Consider the following 23,169-nt stretch of genomic DNA (forward strand, 5'->3'; position numbering starts at 1 on the left):
CCTCTGTATTTTAGAAGTAGTCAAATCCAATAAAGTTTTGATATGTTTCTTATAACTTTGATCTTAGATATCTATCTATTAGACCAGTTGAATCAAATTATGTTTTTTTCTTTGAGTCAGATTAGAAAATCAAATCCTTTATTCAAAATATGATACAGGCCAAAAAAAAAAAAAACAGAAAAAATTATCAGTGTGATCATATGTATATTTTTTGCAGGATCAATTTAATTTGTATAAAGAAGAGAGAGAGGTAGAGATGACAGAAATCCTCCTAAAACATGATAAAGAAATATCTTCTTTAGAGGAAAAATACCTGACAGAGAAAGAAAGTGCAGCAGTCGATCATTCTTCCAAAATAGAGGTAATATATAGATAGAGGAAGATGTGGTATGAGTGCTAATGAGACAACTCTCGATCCGAGTCACTATTTGTAAAGTAAACCATTATAGGTCAAGGTACTGTCTTCAACACAGAGACTTGGCTCACATTGAACAGCAAGCTATAAAGGGCCTCCAAAATGTCTAGTGTAAAACCATTCAAACAGAAAAACTAATTGTCTAAACTATAAAACAAAAAAAGGAGAAACACTTATGAACCAAATCAACAAACGACAACTACTGATATTTCTTTTCTATGGCTTTAAGGTAATGCATGCACAAAAGAAGACCATTTACCTATTGTTATACCTGGTCACTTTCCTTTTGGAGTTTATGAAATTCCCTCAGTTGCAATTTTTTAACTGAAATGTATATTTGTAGTTCATTGATGACATTTAAACATAGGCAAACTACTATTGTCACTACTTTAAAGTGTATGTTAAAGCAACAGATGGAAAATTGTATTGGAAGAAAACATTGATTTAAAATTTTGTTTGTTTGATTTTACTGGTTAATTTGTACCACAGCTGCAATGCATAGCATTCACTGCTAGCATTTTATTTCAAATTCTCAAGTAATAATGAATAAAAAGACTTGATATTTGGTCATCAGCTTTTTTTAATAAGTTGAATGAAATTTATGTCATACATTTCTCAAGTACAACTGAACAGAAAAAAAGGGTTAGCAGCATTCATAGTGATGAGTTGTAATATGTGAGGTTTCTGGGTATCTTAGCCTCCTACTTCCTGTTATCTGATTCTTTAGTTTACTAGTGGGGGTATGTTCAGCACATTATTATATTTCTATTTAAAACTAGCACAAAACACAACAGATATATATATATAATTCAATATCAAGTGCTTATAAAATCATCATTTCCTAATGAAGGAACACTGTTTTTACAGGAATATGTTGAAAAAGAAAAGACCCTTCAAACAGAACTAGATGATGAAAAAGAAAAAGTTGAAAAGCTAAAACAGGTAAAGTTGTTTGTGTACTGTAGACTCATTATAATTCATTGGATACCAGTTTTTATGGTTTTAATGGGTACAGGGGAACCACATATTGAAATGTGCAACAAAATAAAATTTATCTCTCAGGTTGTATGCAGACTTTGGCCAAACCAGGAAATCACAAATCTAAGAAAAAGGCAATTTTTTGGCAATCCAACAAAATTGATACCCATGATTTTTTTTTATCCACAGTAATTGTCACACAGAAAAGTTAATTGACCATCCTAATTATTCTGTAGCACATTGCTGTATGTGTTTTAATATATAATTAAAAGAGACTTTCATCACTGATTATGAAGTTGGACAGTATTATAATTCCTGTAAATGATATCTTGATCAATTAAAATGTCTAGACCAGTCATGTTCCAACAATGCAACATCGTTTCGTAATAGATCCTTAATTTTTGGTTGAAAATTGATAAAATAAATGTTCAGTATAATTCAAATTTTATATGCAGGAATTAAAAGATGGTGTAGATGAGAAAAAAATTCATGAGAAGAAAGGTTTAAAAACAGTAAGTGAAATTAAGTCAACTGTTAAAAATAATTTATTGCATTACCAATTACAGTAAGCGAAATGGATTTAATTTTTTTTATATTACAGTGGAAAGATTCAAACTTTACACACTGTTATTATGCCCCATTTATCATTCGTCCGTCTGTCTGTCCTGCTTTAGATTAAAGATTTTGGTCAAGGTAGTTTTTGATGAAGTTGAAGTCCAATCAACTTGAAACTTAGTAAACATGTTCCCTATGATATCTTCCTAATTTTAATGCCAAAATAGAGATAATACTCTTTTTTCACGTTCCATCGTACATAGAAAATGATAGGGCGGTTGGGGCATCTGTGTTCTAGGGACACATTCTTGTTTTCTGGTTAAAAATTCTCATTAACTCAAAGTAGAAGAAAATTCTCAAATTCTTGGTCATTTTTAGGATCAAATTAATTCCTCAGTTAATATTAGTTTAGAGTTATGTTTATAGTCATGAAATAGATTTTAGGGGATATATATAAGAAAAACAAAAGGGAGATGTGTTATGATTGACAATGAGACAACTATCATCTTAAGTTCAAATGAAGCAGATGTTAGTAATTATAGGCAACCGTTAGGCCTTCAACAATGAGAAAAACCAATACCCAATAGTCAGAAGGCCTTGAAATGACAAATATAACAAATCAATTGAGGAGAATTATACAGCCTAATTAATGACAAAAATATTTATACACAAAAAAACAAATATGGCAACATGAACCAACAACAACCACTGAACTACAGGCTCCTGACTTTGGACAGCCACATACAGAATGTGGCTGGGTCAGACTTGTTTGTTGGTGCCAAACCCTCCATCTTACATGGGACAATGTTGTAACAGTACAACATAAGATCAAACTATTAAGATCTGTTGAAAAGGGCTTTACTTATCAGATCCCTACATCCCTACTAAGTAGAAGCCATCTATCAAAACAGACTGGACATGGCAGTGTATCTATACATCCCAAAACAAAAGGACACTTAGTGAAGATCTGAAAGTATTCACAGTACTGACAGCTAGTTGAAAGCATATTTTGCCACAACCACCTACTAATTTATTCTTAATTATATATTTTTGTTTTAGTTAAAAGATCTGAAAAGGCAGTTACATGCAGAGAGAAAAAGGGGAGAGAAATTACAAGATAAACTTCAGGAAGTGCTAACTGATACAAAACATAACAAAAGTATGATATCATAATACATCAGATCCTTCTTTTTAAAATTTTATCAGAATGAAGCATGGTTATAATAGTAATAATATGGTGTCCCCATACAAAATCTGGAACTTAACTCTCATCAAAGATAACAGGCACATGATTTATTAAACTAGCTAAACACATGTTTTGTCTACATAAGCCTCATCATTGACTCTCATCTCAAAATGATTGGAAGCCTCATCAATTGCATAGATGAAAAGCATTGAAAATTAATTTGAAAAGCAATACACTGATTAAGCTGAGGTTTTACACAATCTGCATTGTATAATGTTAAATTTATTGTGCACATCCTACTTTACTTTATATAAAAAACGATTTTTGGGTTTCCAGTATTAATAGAAGGACTTTAATCTTAATTGGTGGACAGTTCGATTAGTAAGGGCTATTCTCAGTAAAGATTTAAAGATTTTGGGTGGGGAGGAGAATGGTCAGCTCTTTTTATAAATAACACAAGTGATTCAAATTTCACTGTACAATACACCTTGATATCCCATTTATAACTTTATAACCAATATTTATTTTCATGCTATTGTTAAATTTTAAGAACAGGTTTGCACAGTTTATTGGATATATTGTCATATATTTATAGGATACTATTTTAATCATTTTTAGTACTACAGAAAAAGAAGAATTAGTATACAATAAATTAATACTTTTACAGTACAGTATAACATGTTTTTTTATGGTATCGTTAGTTATATTCTGTAAATATAGAACTTATGCAATGTTTTTATTCTTGCAAAAATCACAATCTGATATGTGAAGCAAAATTTAAAAATTTTTAACAGTTCTGATTGTATGCATCATTTTCCTAAATTGTAATTATTAATCTCACAGTTGTCCATTGTTCAACTACATTGTATCATAACGACAAATGCACACAAAATTATGAATTTGCAGTACACAAACGATTAATATATATGTAGTTGATGTTTATACATATTGTTAAAGGGTCTTACTCAGGTAAATTTGACACCATCTCTTATTCTCCGATATAACTTCAGATAAAATATCCAGCATTGCATGTACATATTTAGAATAACATTTACAGTATATAGATTTGTCTTATTTGTTAACTATTGATAGGAATGACAGTATCTTTTTGCATGTTTGTATTAATCTTAAACAGTAAATCCTATTGTTTTAGGCATCCCATTTCCACTGAAATTATCCTTAAAATAATGTTGTAGTAAAATGCATCTTTTATATGAGAGGTTCTACTTTGAGTTCAGAAATTTATTATAAAGAGGTTTTTATTATTGCGACAAATGCAACAGAGTTGTAAACGCAATTATTTAAACTCACATTTTGAAATATTTTATATGAGCTAAACAGGATGTTTCTCAAAATCTTAAAAATTAAAATCGCATTTAAGTCTAAAATGACAAAATCACAATAAGAAATGCATGCAATAATTTCTGAATTTACAGTATTCAAATATTGTTAGAAATATCCTTTGATAGAGGACTTGTCAGCTCTGATGGGTCTTTTTAGCCTGGATTTCTCTGTGATTGATTTGTGCTCCTGTGTGCAGCATTTGCAGACTGGACATAGTGTACACAGCCAAGTTTTGCTCACATGAAATTCACTTGTAATTCATGTCAATTTCACATGAAATTCACGTGAACAAAATTTGTCTGTGTAGTAAAGAATACTTTTACTAATAATTTGAAAATAAAAATTTGGAATGGCCAACCATGCACGACATTCATAGGTAGTCAAGGTAATTAAACAGCCCTGTAGTAGTAATTTGGAATGTTCAGGTAAAATAGCAGTATAACTTATCTGCAACTAAAAGTACTTGCTTTCACCATGTAGTTTGTTTCAATTTTAATGAGAAGTTTCTATAGAATTTCATTTAGTGATGAATGAGTAGCTTCTATTCTTACTGATGTAAGATAAGCGTAAAACACCAAAATTAATATTTTTATACCCCTGCATTAGTCATGGGGGCATTAAGTGTTACCCATGACTGCACTTCCTTTATTCCATTTGTCCATCTTCCAATCTTTCTGTGCATCCCAGTTTTGTTTCAGCACTTTAACTTATGTTTTCCTCATCCAAATTTTATGAAACTCCTATACAAATCTAAGAAAGCAATACTTGCAGACAGAGTTCGCCCTAGAGTTATGCCCTTTATCACTTAAAAAAATTCAAATGTTTATGTTTCTGCACTCAGACAGAGTTTGACTCAATTAAATTTTATGAAACCGATACACAATGCATTGCTAAGAACCACAGGGTTTGAACCAGGGAATTATTTATGTATCCTTTTTATTTATACAAATTTTAAAGACTAGTCCAAAAATATGAAATATTATGGTACCATTGGAAAATATAGATATTCCACAACTGCAACAACTGTGTTACAATATTTCTCCATTTGAGACAGTTAAATTTTTAAAATAATTAGAATTTAACTGTTGAGAGTGGAGAAATATCGTAATACAAGAGTTATAGTGGTCAAGTCTGTTTCTCTAATGATTTGTATCCTTTCCTTTCAAAGACTTGAAGAAAGTTGTGTACTTTTTGTGTGACATCATCATGCATGTTTGCCTTTTTTCATGACATCACAATATGAAAATTCAGAAGAAGCCTAGAAATTTAACGTCACAATTAAATTTGGACCAATCATTCACCAAGAACAGATGTTTCACTAGTGAGGAGAAAAAATTTCTCACATCGATCAAGAAATGTGAAAATAGAGCAAAAATTAGAGAAACTTTATTGTCTATCTGAATTATTGTTGATACTTCATCTTGTCTGACATTCAAACTATTTATTATCTAGTTTTCACCGGAACTTTAAGAAAAAACTCTTTTTTTAAAAGCTTTGTTTCTTTGAAATGATTTGATAGCTTTTAATGTGTAGCAATGCTTATCCAGTTAATATTTTAAACCATAATTTGTTTAAGATTTCTTTTTAAAAGTGACTCCTTTGTTCCTACCTAACCCTCTTTTCATCCTTTTCTTGTTTTGCATGAAAATTTAATAATTGTTGAAGAAACCTAATATTCCCTCCAATATAAACGACTGTTGACTGCAATGAAAAGTATGGCATTTACATAACGTATCTCTTTCACACCAAGAAAAGAAAGTAGTCTCAATTTATATTTCAGTGAAAATAAGAATATATTATCAATTCGTATATTTTTTTAACTAATTTGATTCGTTCAGGGATAGTCACATGTTAAACTATATTTTCGAAGGTAGAAAGAAAACGGCAGAAAGCAAAAAGCATATTGCACGGTAATTTTTAGAATATCTAAAAACCGATATACTTTGTGACATCATGTAAGGAATTTCATGATATTGTTAAATGTTTTATAGGAAAAATATCTATGATCGATTATTTTAAGAAAAAAAATCTTCAAATACATAAGATATTAAAAAAAAAAAAAAAAGTAAAAACAAATGTTGTTATTGTCTAGGAGACAATATGTTATCTATAAAATTCCAACAAAAACAAATGATGATTTTGATACAAATATGGTTGGAAATTAATAATATAAACAATTATAGCCTATTTATGAGGTCAATACAGGATATATCAACCCAAAGAAGTATATCGACCTCAGACTTTGTCCTCAGTCAATATACTTCTTTCAGGTCAATATATCTTTGTATCGACCTCATACAAAGACTATAATTGTATAGTATCATTTGTTTATAAATAGAAGTTTTAATATATGCTAGGAAAGTAGTAATTTTCTTGTTTAGGATATTTGATAACAAATAGAAAATGTATTTTTTTAACTAAAAACTCACTCCTTTTACTGATTTATGTCTACAAAATGTAGTTAGGAATCTGGGGGGTAGTAATCTGTTATTATAAAAAGGATCAAATTAATAATGATTGGTCTGGCAGCCTGGTTCATGATTCTTTTTTTTTAACATATCTCCCATTGCTCAGGATAAAAGGAATACATTTCCATGCTACAATTTACATTGTACAATTTCTACTGAAAAAAAAACATTCATAGTTACTAGTGAAAAAAAAATAATGTGCATTTGTATTGCTAAACTAATTCATTATTGATTAATAGGTGTAGAAGAATTGCTGAGTTCTGTTGATAGAAATGATTCATTGATAGAAGATAGAAGGTATATTATTTAAAAAAAAAAGAAGAATTTCAGCTTTTTTTCTAAAAGCAGGACAGATTGACAATAATTTCCAATCTCTTTCATGCTTAAAAAGAAGTTTCACTCAGAATATTTTTTTGAAAAGTGTAAAGAATAACGAATAAAAGGTGAACTAAATAATATACAGATATGTTATTCAGCAAACAGCTTGTTTCAAAACTTCAATAAATTTTGAATTTCAAAACAATGCATGTTTACTCCTTAAAAATAACCGACAAGATATTCTAACGCATGGTAACATATCTTTTTATTATTAATTGCTACACAAAATGTTTGTATGTTGCTTTCTTCGTCTTATTTCTAGCTCAGTATCTTCGTGGAATACAGGTTATAGTCAAGCCAACACAAGTATAGTCAGTTCACCTCAGGTTAGTTATTTTGCAAACTCTTATTCACTGTTTCATCATCTTAATATGAAAATTCCATCATACATTTTTTCAATTCATTTTTTAAATAATTTGAAAAGAATGAATAATCATGATAATAAGAGCTATGTTTTTTTTCCTTAAATCAGAGGAATTTTAAATTGTTGAAGCCTTTCAAAGCACATATATATATCAGGCCTTTCAAAGCACATATATATATCAGAAGTATCAAATCAACTTAGTGGTCACATTGTGGTTTATTTACTTTAATGCAGGAAAAAGGAAAATGATAAAAATACAGAACCCCAAGGGAAATTCTTAATAGAATTTAGAAAGTCCCTTATTAAATAGCAGAATCAGAAGCTCAAATACATCAAATAATATTCCTGACTTGGTACAGACATTTCCTTATGTAAGACATGGTGGATTAAACCTGGATTTATAGCTAGTTAAACTTCTCACTTGTATGACAGTTGCATAAAATTCCATTATATTGACAACCATGTGTGAAAAAAGCAAACAGACATAGTAGGTAAAAATGTAAAAAATATTAGGAAAGTTTATATTCGTTATCAAAACATTAACAATATTGGTTGACTTTGGCAATGATGAAGTATTTATTTGAAGGTATATTTTAAGGCATTATAAAGTATGGGATTGTATTTTTTGTTATGGAAGTTATCATTATTTTTAACAACTTCTAAATATTGTAGTCACCAGAAAAATCAGATCATTTCCCTTCAACGTCCAATGATGTACATGTAGAAGAACACAATGAATTATTAAATAGATTAGGAAATTTACAGCAGGCCAAATGGAACTTAGAAGAAAAGGTAAATGATAACAAAATGTATAAACTCTGACATGTAAGCCTTAGATTTGTATTCTCTGAGGTGGCTTTTATCCATCAGAAACCACTTAAAATTTTACCAAATAGAGTCTGCAGATGTGTAACCTTTTCTTTGATTGTAAATTGTGAATTTAATTTTTTGTCTCAACCTTTCAACTTAAAAATGAATGCATAAATATTTAAAAAAAAAATCCTTTAGATGTGGTTTATTTAGATACAAGTATCTCAGTCTGCATATAGGATTGAAACAGTACTTGGATTATATGGTCAAATACTGTGGATTCATTTATTTTCATTGGATGCCAAATTTGCGGTTTTCAACGAAGAACACATTTTCTACAGGCTTTTTATGCAGAGATTGACAAAACCATGAAATACAATACCCACAAATATGACCATGAAATACAATAACCACAAATATGACCATGAAATACAATACCCTCAAATATGACCATGAAATACAATACCCACAAATATGACCATGAATACAATACCCACAAATAGGCAGGTTTTCCTCAATCCACTAAAATTAATACACATGAGTACGAATGAAACCACAATGACAGGATGATTCCTGTTTATTCTGAGGTCAATATGTCAAATGTCATAGCTCCTTAAAAAAATAGACAGAAAAGTAGTTGCCACCTTACTTATCTGGTCACTTGGAAGATCCCTACTGATTTTGAGTTCACTGTCTAGGATCAATATAAAAAAGAAGATGTGGTATGATTGCCAATGAGACAACTATCCACAAAAGACCAAAACGACACAGACATTGACAACTATATGTCACCGTACGGCTTTCAACAATGAGCAAAGCCCATACCGCATAGTCAGCTTTAAAAGGTCAAGGTCATATTTACTTAAAAATTGTGCATGATGATCAGTTCTGGAAGAAAAATCAGATACTACATATTCTCTGCAACCTTAATGGAATATGTGGTCACAAGAGGATGATTTCTGTCCATTAGGAAGTCGTGTGCCAGAGGTGGACTTAATTAATGTAGTCAGTGTCTTTAAGGTCTTTCAAAATTTGTCTCACCCAATGATTTATGTTTCTTTTCTTAAAAGATAATTTGCCAGGGGAGATGAAACAATTTTTTGAGTTGTGTATTTTAGGTTTCACACTTAGAAACAAGTAACTCTGCTATGGCTGAAGACTTAATACAGAAAACCAAGATTATAGAACATTATGTTAGAGATACTGGAACTAAGAATGGTAAGGAACTGGTATTTTATCTCAACTTACCTAAAGGGTCACCTGCAAATTATTGATGCCTCTCATTGTAAATTGTCTTGCCTTATGCATGGTTATGTATCATTATATTTTTGATGCCCCACCTACGATAGTAGAGGGGCATTATGTTTTCTGGTCTGTGCGTCCGTTCGTCCGTCTGTCTGTCTGTCTGTCTGTCTGTCTGTCTGTCTGTCTGTCTGTCTGTCTGTCTGTCTGTCTGTCTGTCTGTCTGTTCGTCCGTCTGTCCCGCTTCAGGTTAAAGTTTTTGGTCAAGGTAGTTTTTGATGAAGTTGAAGTCCAATCAACTTGAAACTTAGTACACATGTTCTCTATGATATTATCTTTCTAATTTTAATGCCTAATTATATTTTTTATCCAATTTCATGGTCCATTGAACATGGAAAATAATAGTGCGAGTGGGGCATCTGTGTACTTTGGACACATTCTTGTTTGTCATTAAATATTCTGTTTATAAATATTGTACCAAGTGTGCCTTTATTATGCCATGATACTGATAATACTAATACTAAAAAAATCACAATAATTAACATGGCTACATAAGACAAAACAAATAGATATCCTTCACCAATTGCTAAATCTAAAATTTGGCATGAAAGATATAAAAATTATTGTTGCAAAGTATTGTAAAGGATTTTTTCATGTTTTTCAGATGCTAAAAACCATCCGCCACAAGATGACAAACTAACATTGAAAAAAGTTTTAGACCTTGTGAATAAGAATGATGAACAGAATCTTAAAGATATGAATAAAAAATTACAGAGAATGTTAGAGGAAACCCTAACCAAAAATATGTGTTTAGAACAGGTAAATATTAATTGATTATAACTTGTAAACCCCAACACTAGTTTGTACTGGTTGTCATCTTTATTATGTATTATGTAATTGAAGGAATATGTTGTATCAATTCATGACACAAAACTTTGGCATGGATTTGACAAACCAATAGCAACAGTGCTTTTATTGCTACTCTTTATCATTGTCTGTGACCTGTGATTCCAGAGCTCAGTACATTTGGCTGTAAATATTTAGCCTCATCTAATAGCCTTGTCTAAAATTATCAATATTGTCTCCTGTTTGCCATAATTATTTTATATAAGGATGAAAACTAGTTGTTGTAACATGGCTAAAAATAGAACAAGGCTTATTTTCAATTCTTTTCAAAACCGTATAAGATATCGACAACATATTTTTACTAAAATGTAAGTTGCTACATGTTGAAACACATAAGTTTTGGTCTAAAGGGTACGCTAACATTAAATTGGAGTTTTCTCCCCTCTTATATTAAAGATTAGGCATATAGTGATATAACTCATTAACCATGTATAACTAAGACCTATGGCCTTTCGATTTAAAGCCCTTGGTTTAAAACCTTGAAATTGAACTCAAGGTCATAGGTAAAATTTGTGTTCTAGATTTTGACCTTTGCTTTTACCACATATGTATACATGATAAAGCCATGGGACTTTTTGCATTGTGTTGCGAGTTACTTGATCAAGGAGAAGCCAACTGGAAGTGACCTGGTGTAAACCAGAAGTAGCTATTTTTTGCACATATTTAATGTTAAAGTATATTTTTGGAATCAGTGTCAAGTAAACTATCAAATAAAACCGGAAGTAACATATTTCAAACAAGAAGTAACAATTTATCTCCCTTATTTAGAAAAAAGTGTACAGAAACGATGTAACTTTGGAATCAGTGTACAATAAGCTATCATTTGACAATGGATATGATATTTCAAACTGAATTTTCATAGTTCTATATCAAAATTGATCTTTATGGGTGGAAAGACCTTCATAATTTTTTATGGTTTTGTAAATAATGCTGTCATCTGCGAAAAGTCTAAGAGTACCATGTTTAATATAATGATTCAGACATGATTAAGAACCTGAGTCATGTAACTGCATTTATTCATATTAAGAAGTTAGTGTTTAATATGTTTGTATTAGACACAACATGCCAATTTGCATACGACTTTCTGCAACAGTCTTTTTTCTTTTGAAATGTGGCAAATAAGGTTAATTTAAGTGCATGTTGAAATCAAATAATCCAAGCCAAACTTTCTGTCCTTAGATATAAACATATTATACATTTATTAATTTGTCTATGCTGAAATGTCCTGAAGACATCTTTTCATTAAATTACCCTTTTCTTCTCTGTAAATTAAATTTGATATTTTCTGATAAGGCAGTCTGGTAAACTTTCTAAATGTGCAGAAAAAAAATAAGATGTCTATGAGTTGAGACATTATAAAAGCCATTTTATCCAATTTATGGAAGTAGTGATTTAACGAGGAAAAGGCAATATTAATGACTACTATGAGGGTTTACAATATTGTAAATTGTTTAATGATGTGATTTAAGTGAAGAAAAGAGACATTTCAACATTCTCATTAAAATGACATTAGTAGGAAATTATTTCCAAACATGGTTATCACAAACTTTCAAGGACATCCCAGACTTTCAAGGGCATCCAATTACATATTTACCAGTACTGTTAGATAAAGTACATCTGATGGACTGGTTCACATAAGTGATACTTTTTCTCATGTATTATGTTCATCCTGGTTTTTTTTAATAAGATAGGTGCCTCATGTGGAGCAGGATCTGCTTACCCTTCAGGAGAACCTGAGATCATCACCAGTTTTTGGTGGGGTTCATGTTGCTTAGTCTTTTTTTTCTTTGCTGTGTTTATTGTACTATTGTTTGTCTGTTTGTGTTTTTCTTTTGTAGCCACGGGGTTGTCAGTTTATTTTGATCTATGAGTTTGAATGTCCCTCTGGTATCTTTCGCCCCTCTTTTGACATATCATTACAAGTATTGTTTAGGAAAATGATATACACTAACCCTCAACTTAAACGAGTTGATGAGATGTTATACAATTAAGGGCATAACAAAATGCATATATTGGTAGCAGATGTGCAATGCCTAGTAAAAAGGCTACTGGTTCTTGTAATCATCTGTTTTTTTCCAGAATTGTTATGTTTGGTTTTTGAAGTCCAACCAAACAAATAAAACAAATAAAATAAAATTGAGAAAGGAAATGGGGAATGTGTCAAAGCGACAATAACCCGACCATAGAGCAGACAACATCCGAAGGCCACCAATTGGTCTTCAATGTAGTGAGGAACTTCGCACCTTGAGGCGTCCTTCAGATGGCCCCTTAACAAATATGCATACTTGTTCAGTGATAATGAACGCCATACTAAACACCGAACTATAAACAAGAAACTAAAATTAAAAATCATACAAGACTAACAAAGGCCAGAGGATCCTGACTTTGGACAGGTGCAAAATTATGGCGGGGTTAAACATGTTTTTTTTTAAAGACTGCATGTGTTAACCATTTGTAACTAACTTCAATATCCCACCCCTACTTTACCTAGGATGACTTATGAGTGAAATACTTGCTCATGATATTGGTTGAACTTTTGGTTCGCTAATTGCTGTGCGAATAGAAGTTGTGTGGCTCTTGAGGTAATATGCTCAAGAGATGCTCTTTCAAATTAAAAGCTGTTTTATACTGCAGGTGATTTTTTTTATATCATCTTAATTATGTGTAAATTATGATTGATATACTGTGCATTTATTTATTTTCATGGATACCAATTTTTTGTGGATTGATGAAAACTAGTATTTTCGTGGATATTCTAAAAGTCTGTGTATAATCATACAGCAAATTTGCAATATGTTAAACATTTTAATTCAAGGTTTCCCTGTCTAATAAAAACTAGAAAAGAAGTATCCAATGAATCCACAGTAATGTGTTTCTACGGAGTTATCTCTCTTTTATCAATAAATTGACCACAACAGTTTTGAATTTAATCAATGAATAATTCATTAAATACCTATTTGCATATCTTAATGAATAATTCATTAAATACCTATTTGCATATCTTACTGACAATAAAGTTAAAGAATTGATTGCTTTGAAGTAATATAACTTGTTTGGATCCATTGTGAAATTCAGCGATGGATAATCACATTTACCTTTTATGGTAATTACGTTCAATAGAATAAAGACATGACTTGAAATGGTAATAAGGCAGCTTTCTTACAGTAATGCAATATTCTTGGCATATTTTAATTCCAGTTTCTTGTGATCAATTAGTTGTCAGATACATAACTTATGCCAAGATTGATTTCATCAATTCAACAAAGATCTCAAGATGTTTAGAAAATCAGATTTATTCAAATAAGAGTTAATACACAGTGCAAAATATTAAATGTTATTGCTTTCATTCAGTTACAAGTGCATAGTAGGAATTTATAGTAAAAGAACACATTTTTTTGTACATCTGTATATTATTTTCATAAAAGAACTGATGGGTTATATTATACTGTATAATTGAGTACAGGCCTATATTTAAGAATAGTGATACAACATTATTTATTACTTATCTGACGGACATAAATTGATGAATTGAAAACTGTCAAAATGATTCTTTGCAATTCATTTATATTGTGGGTTCATTGATATTTGGGGGATACAAATAAGTAGAGGAAAACGCATTATGCATGATGAATACAAATAATACAAAGAACAAACCGGCTGGGACGTTGCCCGGGTTACCAAGGTCCTCTTTTGCTCTACATATTTTGATATTAATTGTTCTACCCTTTTCAAATATGATTTAAATTTCTAACAGTCAGTGAGCTTTCTTTGTGGCATCTGCATACCGGTACTTCTGTTTGCTTCAAATTCTGAATTACCATTACTGATTACCAGTAAAAGACAATTTAATTTTAAGTTAGCATTATTTGGGTTTTTGAAACTTCTCTGGCTTTTGTTTTTGACACATACTTCTTTGTTCCAAATATCTTTATAAATTGAACCTGAAAATGAGATTTCTTTTATTGTTTGAACATTTTCAATATTATTCATAATCAAATTGATTCTAATGAATACTATAAGAAGTAAATGAATTGTGAACCAAGTCAGGATTTTAATATCACTTTATTGATGTATAGTAATGTAAAAGCAATTTTTTAGAACAAAATCCGCTTATCTTCATCATTCCCATCGATCTATTCTTGTCCATAATTTTCCCTTAGAGTAAAATAATCGATTGCAGGAAAATTATATAACACTAGATCTAAATGCTTTGAAAGCACATCTATCAAATTTTCTGTTACTTTTTGGCATTAATATAGTTAACGTAATGGTTCTTCTCCCAGGGGACTTCCCACTTCCATGGGAAAGACATGAAAATAGAAGTGAAAGTTAGGGAAGATTGCTACTATCATTGTAATGAGGAGAACCTGGTTTTGGAATTGATTTTACTCCAATGTACAATTTTAGTGCGTTCTTCAACCTAATGGGAATTATTAAATAGAAAAAAGAATGCTCTATAAATATTAACAAATCTATTTATTGATGTGAAAATACCATCCTAGATATTTGATTATCTGTTTTTGCAAAATATCAGATTATGACTACTTTTTATCCATTATACATCTACAGAATTTATAGAAAATAGACTTATTCTTTGTGAAGTTATGATGTATGGTGACATAAAAACCATTAGGAATGCTAAGAATTTGGTAACATTTGAGAAAAGAATTAGATTGTGTTTTTGTTTTAGTTTTAGTACATTTACAGCACATGGTTAATTCCAGGCTGGATAAAACCGTTTGTTGAGCATGCAGTATATAGGTGTAATAGCACTGAATTGGCAGCTTGGCCCTATCCTTCTGGAAACTTACCTTGTGAACTAGCAGGTTAAAAAATCTGGCTAAACCTGTTGTTCTATTTAAAAGCAGGGTTTATAAAAAGCACATGTTTTATATGCTTCAATGTACTTCTTCTGAGTATTTTTTTCACATCTTTTAACAAAATTACCTGTATATATAATTAAACAACACTGCATATCTATTGAAAGATGATGGTGAATTGTTGATAAATTGTTGTTTTTTTTATGGCCAGTGGTAAATACAACATGTGTAAAGCAAAGAGCAAAGTTTATGTGCTAAGAATGTGAATACATGTATAACATTATCATTAATATAACACTATCAGGATAATTATGTGGCATAAAATTTAGAATTCATTAACCATTGAAATTTTGAGAGAAATGTTACTCTTATAAGTTATTTAATACATGATAATCACAACTATATGAGCTGCACATGTATAAAAGGGCCACATTTGCAGCATTATATGTATAGAAAGTTTTGATTGACAAAATTTGAGTACCTGTAACAGGTATTTCCCTTTGCTGCCATATTGGTGGTCAACACAATAGTGCTATAGGATAGAATTCTGTGTTGAGAGCATGTTGTACCTTGCTTCATTTTCATGCATCCCTGATATATATGGTATGTGTACCATATGAATTGCAATACGCCATATTTATACTCTGTATATTCATGTTTACTAAGAGCCCATCCACTAGAGTGCATACATTTTGAAATGTTTATTTATCAGCTGTATCATTGATGAATAGTGAAAACATTTCTTTTTCATTTTTTTGAAGTTAATTACTGTTTTTTTTTTCTTTTTCAAATCATTTTAAACCAAATTTAACCTGAATAGCCTAATAATTATCAAGATCTATTTCTTCAAAACAGTTTCTCCAAACTACCAACATTAGGGAATGTTTATATTGATTATTGCATAGGTTTAATCTAGATTGATTCAATTAGACGGATAGATAGTCAAATACATCACGCTCAATTGTCGTTGTTCACATGACATAAGCCAACGATGTAAGGATATTTCAGAAGTCATCCGCATTATTGAAAGTGTCAGTTCTATGTCTACCCTATTATATAAGTTCAGGAGAAGTTTAATTAAATGTGATTTTTTAGGAGAATTGTCATGATCGTATAACTTTGAAAGATGTTCACCTTTTCTTCTTCTAATGGAGATGTCTTTAACAAAAGCATCATCAATTGGGGTTCAGAATGGGTTTGATTGTCGACATCAAACTTCCCCAAAAAATATCAGCAAATCTGCACAATGCACATATTATAGATCTAGACTTTATTTAATAATCGGCTATCTTGTAAAACAAAATAAAAATTTCGTCAGGGTGTAAAATAGATTACAAATTTCATTATAATTTGTGTGTTTTAGAATCTTGAAGCGATGTCTTTGGAAGTTGTTCGATTGAGCAAAGTACAACCTGCAGATGCCCATAATGAAAAGCTTAAAGAAGATACAGGTGCTTGTGCAGCAGTCAACACAAGTGTAAACCATTCCAATTCAGACATATCAGATGAGAAAAATAAACTCTCAGAAGCTACAAATAAACACGTAACTAGTAAAGAATCCTGACACCATCTTACTCAGCATATTAGACATTGAGACTATTCACAAAGTTTTGTCCAATTTGATATAAAAGGACAAATCATGCAAAGAAGAAGAGTAATTGAGAAAAGAGAGTATTTGCATTGACTTGTGCATTGTTAATTGGTTCTGACATAGCTGAATTCAAATTTTAAAGATTTGATTATTTGTGTAAAAGTGTAATTTTATTGAGAAACAAATATTACTGTCAGAATTTTAGATTTAAAGAAAAGTCAAATATGACACTTAACAGATGAAATATTTATACTACAACACCTCATTATTTTCTTGATATTCTATTTTCTTGTTTTTTTATTTGATTATTTTACTTCATATTTCATTTTATTACATTCCAGAGTTGTATATGACTTGTCAAACTTGATCATATTATAACTATATTCAATCTTTAAAAGCTTTTCTTGATAATGTCATTGCTTTTAAAAAAGTAAAAGTGCTCTGTGTTTGAAATATCTAAAACAATTAGAAATATAAATTTAAAGCTTAAAATATCTTTAAGATCTTTAGATTTTCTACATGTCTTATAGATGTATTTAAGTTATACTGCTAGAAAAGATTAGTAGAACATTATCCTATTTAAGTATTTTCAGATAATTTAAGCTGGAAATGGACTTTTATTCCTATTATATGTACTTGTGCCATATAATAGTGTTTCATCATTCAACAAACAAACATAAACAAGTATCCTTGTTTCTAGAGGGTATTAATTAGTCTAGATCTAGTTTGTAGCTTGACCTACATTTGTTGTTTACCTTAGTTAGATACTTAAGTTTTGTAAGGTAGAAGTTAAGTTTGAACTAATACCAGGGGCGGATCCAGCCATTTTAAAAAGGGGTGGAGGGATTCCTAACCAAGGAAAAGGGGGGAAGGGTTCCAACTACATGTCCCCATTCAAATGCATTGATCGTCCAAAAAAATCAACCCGGAACCCCCCTACATCTGCCACTGATTACCATCACTTGGTATCATCATTTACCACAAATTATATGTTAAAAGGGTTTGATTTAAAAGTTTTGTCCAATGATACATTAAATAAAGGAGAGATATTTTACTAATAAGTCAATAAATGAGCTGACAATGGCAATGCTAGAAAAAAAAGAAGTCAAACAACAGTCTACAAATCACAACATAGACTGAGCAACACAAACCTCGCCAAAAATCAAGGGTTGATCTCAGGTGCTCTGGAAGGGTAAGCAGGTCCTGTTCCACATGTAGTCACTGTCATGATGCTCATGTAAATACATATTTGGTGATAAATCTACCACATATCTTTTTGTTTATTTAAAATGGTAAACTGCCAAAAAAATCATTTCAAATATCTAAAAGAAATATGTGAAGTGCATATTCATGCTAAAGCTTGGGAACATGGGTCATATTTGGTTGGAAAATGACCATTCTTGTTTTACAGCATAAACATTGATACCTGCTAAAGTTAAAGGGTAAATAGGTGATATTTGGTTGAAGAGTAGCTCTTCATGGTTAAGGCAAATACATTGATACCTGGTGAACAATACAAGTTCTGAAACTTCTAGTTATGTTAATGAAAAAAAATATTTGAAGATAAATCATTTCAGATATTTCAATTAATTCATGAGCAACTGTTTTCAATTCCTTCAATTTAAAGGTATTCTTTGCATTAAGTATTAAATTTGAATATGTTATATAACTATTGTGTTAAGAGGGAATATCTTCTATTTTCTCTTATGTGTTCATTATGCATTTGAAACGGGTGCTGATTCAAGCTGGAGAGCAACGGTTTAAGCTCTCAGTAATGTTTGAAAATTTAAAATTTTTGGAAAAAATGCGTTCACCAAATTAAAGGAAAATTTCTAGAGTCATAATGTTATCCCTTCCTACCTCAAATCCTGGATCCATGAAAGGAATACAACTTATATTATACCTGATCATGTGAAGCAATGGTTTGAGTGTTCTTAAATGAAAAAAAAAAAACAACATTAAGTACTGACTCTTTTTAAAGTCTGAAAATTGACAATACTAAGTATGTACACATGTACTCGATGCCTCCTTTTAGTGAAAACATATTTTATTAAAGAACAAATTATATAATTACAAAAATCAATAGATATGAAATGTACAACATCAAATAATTTCATTTCTATCAGAATGGTTTCTTATTCAGGATATACATAAATAGTCCTGAGTGTATACATTCTGTATAAAAAACTGGTTAATATAATTCACAGATAAGCTCGCTACAAAGATTTTACAATTTTCTACCATCCATTAACCTCATATGTGCTTTTTCATCAAGGCAGAATAAATAAAATGTAATTCAGTGTCAACCGAATTATTCTTGATTTGATATATCAATGATAAGATACGTGACAATATAACTGACAGACTTGGTAACTTGATAATGGACAATATAGGAGTAAATGAGATGTATTTCCAGCAGTATATTTCTAAGATTAAATATCCATACTTCTATCATTTATTTAACAGCCTATATAATTTGATGTCAGTTTTATTATTGGTAATGTAACTATAATGTATGTGCCATAAATGTAAGATGTGCTGATCAACAAATTTATTGTGTTCTGAAAGCGGTTAATGAAAAATCTTTATTTAGAACTGTATAAGACAGCAATAAATTTTTACCATTTTAAATGGTGTTTAATACCTTTGTTTTGGATGGAACATATCATAAATGTCCTTTTATAATGCATTCATTATTATTTAGGTGGAAGCAACTTGTAATTGATTTTTGTTCTTCATATTTCTCAGTATAACGGCTTGGTATAGTAATGGTCATATCTTTTCTGATATTTAGTCTGTATGCTTTATATGCTTTGACGTCATAAACTTTCATTATGAATTTTTCAAATTGTATAGAAAGAGAAGTTACAACTGATATATAATTTACACAAAACTTACTGTGTGAAATTTTAGACAGAATTTTATAAAATCAATAATTAAAATATCTTTTGAAAGGGAAATCATTGTAGTTTCTAGGATGAAATAAACAACTTAGATTTCACAAGAAATAACTTTATCTGTATGTATCTTTCTTCTTCAAAAGATTATATATCATCGTACAAGGTTGTATCGGTATAGAGATTGATTAGACAGGTAATTTTATATCAAACTGTGAATATGATCTGTTTCTTGGTTTATATTATCTTAGTTGGGGTGGTTGTTTTTTGAAACTCACCTATTTAAACCCAATAATTCTGAACTAATTAGATTTTACACATGTATATACATGCAATACTCTAAAACCAAATTATATTCTTTCAGCTCTGTAAAAAAATCATGAAAATTGTACTTGTCTACACCCTTTGGATATGTAGTAAAATACTGATACATTTAATCACAAATAAAGTAGTGTTTCTTTCTTGTTACATACTTTTGATGGTGTTACAGCCCTTTTCCAGGCTATTATTTACAAATACTTATATTTCATAAGTTCATACATAATGATTTAGTGCAAATGAATTTGTTCCAGTTTAATTTTCTCTTCACAGATTTATAGCCTTTGGACTCGAATTTCCATCAAATGTGTAATTTTACACATGATTAATTAACTATTCAGTATACAGTGTAACCTGTCTAATCCGATGCCTGAGTATTTCAACATCCTGCTGTAACCTACACATTTTCATGGTCTCAAAATATGCCTATCCTTGCAGCAAATAACTGAGTATTTCGACACCCTGTTTAATCTGACATATTTTTCTGGTCTCCCAGTATGTTGGAATACACAGGTTACACTACCTATAAATTGTTGTAGTTCAAATATGTCTTTTCATTAATGATCTACTTTCTGCATGTAAAGGCAGTTTTAAACATACATTTTGTAAATGAAAAACTGTACATGGGGATATTAAAATTTGTATGCAGTATTTTTTCAGATTGATTGTTTCTCTAGAATTAAAAGGCTACAACCTTTTTTATATTAATATTATGATGCTATTTCAATGAGTTTTTATGTGTAACAAAATTTCAAAAAATTCCCCAAAAAGCCAATTATGTAAACTTTACATTAACTTCAATAGAAGAAACACTATTTGCCATTGGTCAACATTATCTCAGGTTATGTTATACCTCAAATTTTCATTAAACATGACAGACCATGTTCTGTTTGTTTTAAGCTGAAAATAATACATGTGTTAATGCCAAAAAATAAAATTTAAATTGTTGGATTTTGTCTACATACCCACATAAAAAGCAGTCTACCTGAGATTTTTGAGTTTTCTGCTCCCATATAATTTTTTGTCTAAAATATTTAACTTCTGTTGTTGGCCAAAAACAAAAATACCTACCCTACCCCAGGAGGTATGGACTGGCAACATCAAACATATTTTTTAGAGTGGCCTATACAGATTTTTTTTTTAAGTATTGACTTACCTGAAGGGTTTTGGTTTTAAGATTATAATTGATCAATTTGTAGAATATGTTTATCATGTGTTTGGTTTTGGTTGTAAATATATAAAGCACATGTTAGTTGTGCAGAATGATGCTTCATTGCCAGTAAATAGGTACAAATAGTACCGAAAGAAATATAAATAAATTGACTATAAAGTAGTGTTGTCAAATCGTACACTATTGCCTAACCGGTTAATCGGATAATCATTCGACCAATTAACCGGTTAACTGGTAGTTTAAGTTGGTGTTTGAAAGCCTTATATCTTTAGTATCCTACACATAGCTATAAGATGTGGTATGAGTGTCAATGTGACAACCTTCCATCCAAGTCATAAATTTACGCTTTTTGAATAGAAGTTTGTCCTTAAGCATTATAAGGCTTGTCTGTGAGAATTCCTTGCGAAGTTTGACTTTTAATATTCAGATACACCGTATCAACTATGGCGTTTGTATCAACTTCAGATTGAAAAATAAAAAAAAAACCTTCTTGATCTCGTAGAAGCGAATATGTTTAGTACATTAACATTGGTTTTCATTTCACAATATTTTAGTTAGCATTTCGTTTAAAGTATAACAAAGCCTTACACGACGAAGGTTTCACATTTAAAATTAGGTCTACACGCTATTAGATCAAAAATAAAATAACGAAGAAATCGTAAAATTTAATCGTATTACTCACTAAATTACTGATTTAAAGTTATTGTTAAAATAACATGTATACTAATTATGTTTCATTAAGAACTTGCCTCAAGCTGAGGGACAAGTTCTTATTATGGTAATTTTATGTTTTTTGGATTAACAATAGCAATCAATTATTATAGACTGGACAATTGATCTGTCAAATTAATTACCACGACGACAATTTTGAAATAAAACATAACTATTTAATGATTTCAATACAAATTTATATCAAATCTATTTAAATTGAAAAAAAGTCTGGTTAATCGGTTAGCGTTTTTGGTATTCGGTATTTGGTCGTCGTTAACCGGTTAACCAGTTAGCGTTTTTGGTATTCGGTATTCGGTCGTTCACCCGTTAACTGTTGACAACACTACTATAAAGTTATGGCTTGATGTTTATTATAACTGTACTACTTGTTAAGTTTATTCTGTTTAAATGCTACCATTTATACTCAATACAAAAGTGCTTATAACTAGATTTTAAATGGTAAATTGTTTGAAAGGTTCAAAGGTTGAATCCCACATTTATGGTATATATGATATTCATTAGACTAAGACTTTTATCGCTGTATATTATTGTGCAATAATTTATCACTGTGATGTTACCTGTTGAAAATTAAATATATGCCTATATTTGTTTTTGTTTTAAACATTATAAACCTTCAATTGGGTCTTGATTAATGAACCATGTACATTTTTCTTATTTCAATATAAACACAAATACTGTAAAATAAAAGATTTTTTTTAAATATTTATATTACAGAGAATAATACTTTTTATAAGACCGCAAAAATTTTAATTTTTCGTCATATATTGCTATCACGTTGGCGTCGTCGTCTGTGTCGTCGTCGTCCGAATACTTTTAGTTTTCGCACTCTAACTTTAGTAAAAATGAATAGAAATTGATGAAATTTTGACACAAGGTTTATGACCACAAAAGGAAGGTTGGGATTGATTTTGGGAGTTTTGGTCCCAACATTTTAGGAATTAGGGGCCAAAAAGGGCCCAAATAAGCATTTTCTTGGTTTTCGCACTATAACTTT

At 30.3% G+C, this 23,169-nt stretch overlaps 1 protein-coding gene across 2 annotated transcripts in view; it reads left to right on the plus strand.

Annotated features, from left to right (window-relative positions):
* Positions 1–22,757, plus strand: part of LOC143065485 (GRIP1-associated protein 1-like) — a 51,108-nt gene extending 28,351 nt beyond the window's left edge. The window contains exons 19-29 of one of the 2 annotated variants that reach the window (XM_076239072.1): positions 218–361; positions 1,283–1,357; positions 1,849–1,905; positions 3,008–3,107; positions 4,092–4,103; positions 7,186–7,243; positions 7,587–7,650; positions 8,361–8,480; positions 9,617–9,716; positions 10,405–10,559; positions 16,830–22,757. In XM_076239072.1, the coding sequence (XP_076095187.1) occupies positions 218–361; positions 1,283–1,357; positions 1,849–1,905; positions 3,008–3,107; positions 4,092–4,103; positions 7,186–7,243; positions 7,587–7,650; positions 8,361–8,480; positions 9,617–9,716; positions 10,405–10,559; positions 16,830–17,030 (1,086 nt within the window). In that variant the 3' untranslated portion in view covers positions 17,031–22,757. The remainder of the gene's footprint in view (positions 1–217; positions 362–1,282; positions 1,358–1,848; positions 1,906–3,007; positions 3,108–4,091; positions 4,104–7,185; positions 7,244–7,586; positions 7,651–8,360; positions 8,481–9,616; positions 9,717–10,404; positions 10,560–16,829) is intronic. The other variant, XM_076239079.1, reaches the window with a different exon arrangement.
* Positions 22,758–23,169: the final 412 nt, after the last annotated feature.

Source organism: Mytilus galloprovincialis, chromosome 1 (genome assembly GCF_965363235.1).
Source record: "Mytilus galloprovincialis chromosome 1, xbMytGall1.hap1.1, whole genome shotgun sequence".
NCBI lineage: Eukaryota > Metazoa > Mollusca > Bivalvia > Mytilida > Mytilidae > Mytilus > Mytilus galloprovincialis.